Source organism: Acanthisitta chloris, unplaced genomic scaffold, assembly GCF_000695815.1.
Source record: "Acanthisitta chloris isolate BGI_N310 unplaced genomic scaffold, ASM69581v1 scaffold16067, whole genome shotgun sequence".
In the NCBI taxonomy this organism is placed as follows: Eukaryota; Metazoa; Chordata; class Aves; order Passeriformes; family Acanthisittidae; genus Acanthisitta; species Acanthisitta chloris.
Genome location: NW_008682156.1, coordinates 8,455 through 14,415, shown reverse-complemented (window position 1 = coordinate 14,415; position 5,961 = coordinate 8,455). Strand labels below are relative to the sequence as shown.

At 41.4% G+C, this 5,961-nt stretch overlaps 1 protein-coding gene across 1 annotated transcript in view; it reads right to left on the bottom strand.

Moving 5' to 3' along the window:
* Positions 1-1,013: 1,013 nt before the first annotated feature.
* The window catches only part of FAM60A (family with sequence similarity 60, member A), a 5,553-nt gene continuing 605 nt past the window's right edge, over positions 1,014-5,961 (bottom strand). The window contains exons 2-5 of the mRNA XM_009078418.1: positions 4,716-4,815; positions 3,695-3,821; positions 2,194-2,344; positions 1,014-1,346 (exon numbers count right to left, since the gene is read on the bottom strand). Coding sequence (XP_009076666.1) covers positions 1,184-1,346; positions 2,194-2,344; positions 3,695-3,821; positions 4,716-4,815 — 541 coding nt within the window. The 3' untranslated portion in view covers positions 1,014-1,183. The remainder of the gene's footprint in view (positions 1,347-2,193; positions 2,345-3,694; positions 3,822-4,715; positions 4,816-5,961) is intronic.

Below are 5,961 nucleotides of genomic sequence, written 5' to 3'. Positions count from 1 at the left end.
TACAGGCAAAGTGGAGTTTGAAGGAGTGTCAGTGACTTGCACACAAGTTTGTCTGGGAATCTGTGTAGAAAGTATTATCTTTTGATCACATATGCAAACAGAGCTGCCTGGATTCAGCACAACATCATTCTCAACAGAACTTTTCATATCCAGTATTCACAGAAGCATTGACCTGGTGGTTGCTTAAACAAACAAACAAAGAAAAACACAACCCAAACACAGGGAAGCACTGCAGGGGAAGCATTTAAAAACAGCAATTGTGAATCCAGACCCCAGGCTGCAATCAGATTATGCCCCTGAACCAGAGCCTGATATACTTAGCAAAGGGTTTGGTTCTATGTCAGGTCCAAAACCAAGAATCGTCTTATCTGTGGTCACATACCAGCTGCAGTGGGCCAACAGAGAGCAGTTACTCTGGTTTGCCCATCATCTACACCTAACTTGGGTACCAAGATGTTTCTTGGTCCACCTCTAGCCACCGGTCAGTTACTAGACCAAGCCCAGGGTAACTGCTGCTGGGTTAATATAAAGTAGCCTCTCTTTTTGCTCTGTTCAGTTCTTAGGTAAAAGCTTCCTCCTTGGCTAAGGAGGAGAGCTCTCCCACTCCTCCTGAAGAGCACTTTGTTATAGGCCTTCTCAGATAGCAACCACTCATAGTACAGATGTCTGCAGTTTACCAATCTGTGTCACATGGGAGGGATGAAATATTTGTTTGTTACATCAGTAGTATAGGGTGAAATCTCCACACCTTGAAAAATACATATTTATATAACTAGAGATGACTTATAACATTTTTATGTATTAGTTTATGTTATCGGCTCATACATGTCTAGGAGTGAAATATTTTCTTGGGGATTTAAGGGAGTTTACCAACCAACTTTTAAAATAATAAAAAAAGCATTACAACCACTGCTTCTTTCAATACAGAAACATGAACTACATATACTTTAATATACAAAACCTTTGCCAAGTGTTCCATAGCATCTTAAATATTATGTACAGTCTTTCTGAAAGGATTCAAACTGGCTTCAGAGTTTGTGGAATTGTAGCAATAAAACCCAAAACAGGTCTAAGGAATAGTCTTTTGGCAGCATAGCAGGTGTCCGAAGTGAACAGTCACTTTTCTAGTATTTTTCCAGAGAATAAGAGGATCTGTATAATCTTCTGCAGCTATCCAAGGAAGTCACCACTCCTCTTGGGTGGAGACTACTGGAGATTGTGGTCCTTCTTGTTCTGGTTTTTCAGTGGCAGATTTTTTATTGCTACAGCAAGGTTTGAAGAGATGAGTGTCTATGAGGACTTCCCCAAAACGGCCTTTGTAAATAATTCCACAGCAGACCTTTTGCCTGGAAGACACGGCAAGGAGACAGGTACTTTATGTGTTTAGAATACAGGGAATTTACAAAACTGCAAAAAATAAGCCTGACCTCAGACACTACTTTACTGAGCCTTCAGCTCAGAGGATAGGGGCAAAAAAAGCTGCTCACTAAAGGAAAAATCCATGTCTAAATCCACAACACTGCTGTGGGGAGGGGAGGAAAAAAAAAGAACAGAGGAAAAATCTAGACATGCCTATACAAAACTAAGGCTCCCACTTTGCTTCCCAGAGAAGCTCCAGATACACAAGTATCTGAGCTGCACTAACCTATGTTACAATGCACTTGCAAACTTTATTTGAGAGGAGGCAGCAAAGTCACAATTTCAATGGACCAATTAGCTAAACAAGGGATTACTGTGTCACAACATGTAATAAAAGATAACAAGCTCATCAGTTCCCAGAAAACCTTGTGGTTTTCCTTCCCCCCCCCCCGACAACTACCATTACAGGTCAACCAAATCAAGTGCTGTGTTTTGCTGGCAAGCTGAGAGCACTCTTGTATTTGGCAACACATCACATCTACAGGGCATAGTTACAAGACAAGATAATGACAGACAGGAATATTATCTGTCAGTCCCAAAAACAGTAAAAACATTTTCCAGCAACTGTGTTTAGGGAACTGGAGCGAGATAGGGGGAAGTATCTTAAACACATGGCATTTATTTCCAAAGACAGACAGGCATTGTATAATGCTCTGTGATTTAAACTACATCCTTGAAGTTCAGCAGCAGCAACTCTTGAAACAGCAGAATCAAGCAGTGTGTACGTGACATGAATTGCTGTCTGCACAGAGTGCATGTTCTGTTGCTGCTTACCTTTTCCAATAGGTGAGATCTAAAAAGGAAAAAACTGGAGTCCTGCTGGAGCCAGCGCTCATCTCCATGTCAGAGCCTTCGTCCGACTGGTTACTGTAGCAGGGGGACTGGGCAGGGGAGGCACTTGAAGTCGTGCTGTGAGCATCGGAATCTGCAGGGCAAAGAGCAAACTCAACAATCAGAAGGTGCACCCGGTGACTTGTAATAGGTTGCATGTGGATTTGGAACAGTCTTTTCTTAATTAACAAGAAAAACCTAACAACCACCACCTATTTCTTTCACTTGCTCCTGCTGGATTCAATGCAGAGATGATCTGTAAGCCTGTGGGACACAGACCTTGGAACTGGAGAAGGTCCTTGTACATGGGGGATTGGAAGGAGGCTCAGGATCAGGCTTCAGTTCCTGGCTCAAACACAGCCCATGCAAGCCATGCTCTGGAACCAGAGGAACTTCCTTCAAGATGATGGGTATCTGTGCTTCAGACCTGGTTCTTCATCTCTCACTGTACACCTCCCTTCTCACCCGCTGAGGTAAAGTCTTGCAAAGCTCTTCTCACTAGTGCATTTTACATATATATATTCTCATTATGCACTAGGCAGTATTAGGCAGTATTGAGCTTTTGCTGGATCAAGACTATGAATTATGGACTCAGTGCAGACACAATCCTTAACAGAGTGCCTACTTGCCTACCTTTCAGCTGTCATCTCTAGCAGCTACAGTAACAATTAGATTAACTACAGCACATACAATGAGGAGTTACAAGCTCTTTGGGTCAAGGACTTTACTGATTCTAGGTAGAATAATTGCAAGAGAGAAAAGACCAAGTCAGCAACAGCTAAGAAGCTGGAAAGTTTGCTTTAGATGAAAAACCTAAAGTACTGACATATATTTAGAGCATAACTGGCAGATGGCTTTGTTGGAAAGCTATGAATTCAGATCTATTTGAAGAGTCCATGTGCTAGTGGAATGAAGCCACTGAGACCATCAGAGGAAGGTACAAGAAAATATGGTAGGAATTTAAAGGGGAGAAAGGAAATCCAGGCTAAATAGAAAGCCTGGGCTGAATGCACTTACGGGAGAAAAAGACCTAAATGCTTCTTGGGAAAAGAGAGCTGAAAGTGGTTATAGCACATTACTGAGAGCAGGGGGAAGCCTGCTCCAACTTCAGTTTCAATGAGGGTCTTGCCCAGTAAATTCTTCTGGACACATGTGATTTAAGTATGGGACATAAGCTACAACTGCCTACACTTTCAAACCAGGCTCCCCATTCCCCCCTGCCACTTCCCCACCTCTGTCTCACAGCCCACCCTGGACCCAAGCTCTTCCTCCTCATTGCACCCACTCCTGCCAAGCTCTCAGAGAATGGAGGTTGTGAAAAGGGAGTGCCCAAATGTGTGAATGCACAATCAAATCTAGATGGTGATTCAGTTTAGCCAGCTAACAGTAAGCTATGTTAGGGGAGGCTAAAGCTTATTTCCAAAATCTTTTTGGATCCACTTACTGTGCCGCTTGAATTCCTTTTGCAGTTTGCTGATTTGATTGCTCTTTATTCTGCTTCCAGACAGAGTTTTCATTTTTTTTGGTTTCAATGTTGTTTTAAGACTGGGTCCAGCCCTGGCATCTACCACCTAGAACACAGAAATGCATGTGGTTATACTTCTGCCTCATACCCAGACACTGCCTCAGCTGAGGTACCTGTACTGACTAATGTGGAGGTGTTCAAAACCAATTCAGTTAAACCAAGGCAGTTCTATGCACTGACACTCATGTTTCATTTATATTTGGTTTGTAAGAGGCAGAGCCTGTAGGAAAATGCAGCAAACTAGTTAAAAAAGCACATTCAGTTCAACTTTTGCCAGCTTCTCATTTTTGACAAATTCAGTTTAGTACACAACACTTGTATACACCAATAAGGTACAGTTAAGAGTGCCTGCCAAGCATTTGCCCTGGAGTTGTTTTTTGAAAATAACAAATTCAACCTGACTAAAGCTATTGGTAGTAATACCCATAGCTCTGGGTCCCATTACCATGGGATTATTACATATACAAGGAATCCTGATCATCTTCCAGCCCTAGGCCCAAATGGAATTAGATGTATCAAAACAGAAGGTAAGAGTGGGAATAGCCGCAAAATATTAGTCATTGTAATTATGTGATTAAATGACACTGATTTATGAGTTGCTTTAGCAAGTCACCTTGCTTGGAAAAAAAAAACCCAGCTAAATTTGAAATGTTTTGAGTGTCATAAGAGACTTTTGGACAAAGTTATGTGCTTGTGAAAACAAGGAATTACAAGACAAATCAGTCTGTACCTCCAGCTCAGGCTTGCATAATCACCATTTGCACATAAACCAAATGAAGGCAGGTAAGAACCACATAACAGGAAACACTTCAGGAAGGATTTAGAAATGCTGAGGGTGGAAAGGGAGAGTGTGGGGGAAAACAGCAAACCCCAACCCTTGCCAGCACCTCCCCTCTCTAGAAAAAGTTAGTTTGGGGTGGAAGAGAAGTAAGTGACTAACGTGATTCCAGTTTTTTTTGGATCCTGCTGGTAATTTTTTCCATCTTTTCACCAAAAGAACACAGGCATTGCAGATATCTCCTGAGCGGGCCTCATGGAGCCTGGAAAAGCAAAAGAAAAAAATCACTTAACAACAGTTAATAAAAGCACACCCCCCACTCGATAACAGCAAGAAGCACAAAAATTGACAAGTAAGAAGGTTCTGAAGTTGTTATTTCAGGCATTACAGTTCATCTGGGGTGCTCCAACACTGCTATTTAAAGACCAGGTCTCACTTTTGGAAAGCACTCTTCCACAGGGAAATAAAAGGTGCCATAATCTGCCTCCAGTGGGACACTGAAAACAACAGTCCCATCATCTTCAGGTTTTGGGTTTTTCCCCCCCAAAACCAAAACCACACAGTTCCAGTAGATTGGTTAACTTGACTGGTGAAGGAGCAATAATCATATTCCTCAAAAGTACATTTGGGAACATCAAAAGTTTATTCAGGTCTTAACTTTCTCACAGAGCCTCAAGGATGAGTAACAAACACCATCTAACACACTCCCACATAAGCACAGGATAATGTTTCAGAGAGAGCAGTCACTGGAATGACAAGCTATACTCCCTCCCTTTACCAAGCTTTCTTCAGGAAACATCTCTACTGCTAATCCATGCTAAAAGAAAAATAAAGGGGAAACACCATAGAATGTTTCAGCTGTTAAAATGGGAAGACACTGAAGCATTTCTAGATGAACGGGGCAGGCTCAGATATGCCACTGTTTGCTCAGTGTTGAGACTGCAGTTTTACCTTGGCAAACATATTTCAGATAGCAGAGGACCAAAGGCCCTGGTATACTGCAAGCTGCTTTTGTTGTTGCTAACTACAGTTAAAAGCAATGAATCTTCACACAGCCTTTGACTGCCAAGGACAGTAGTCAAGAAATATGATAAAAACTGCCACCAGCAGACTTATGCACGAAAATTTATGGCAAGTACAGAAGTACTATAAAGTTGTACATGAAAGGAGTGTTTCTAGAAAAATTATACAAAATTTCAAAGCTCTTCAGAAGTATTTTAAAAAAAATTAAAAGGTCACAGTAAATGGTACAAGAAATCACTAGAATTTTATAGTGCTACTTTACCAAGGCTTTCCAGGAACATTACCTAATAGGAACGCTAATTACTTGATGCTCACTTTCCATCAGAATGGGTTTCCAACGAGAAGTTTAAATAACATGTTGATATTTGAAAAATGACACCAATAT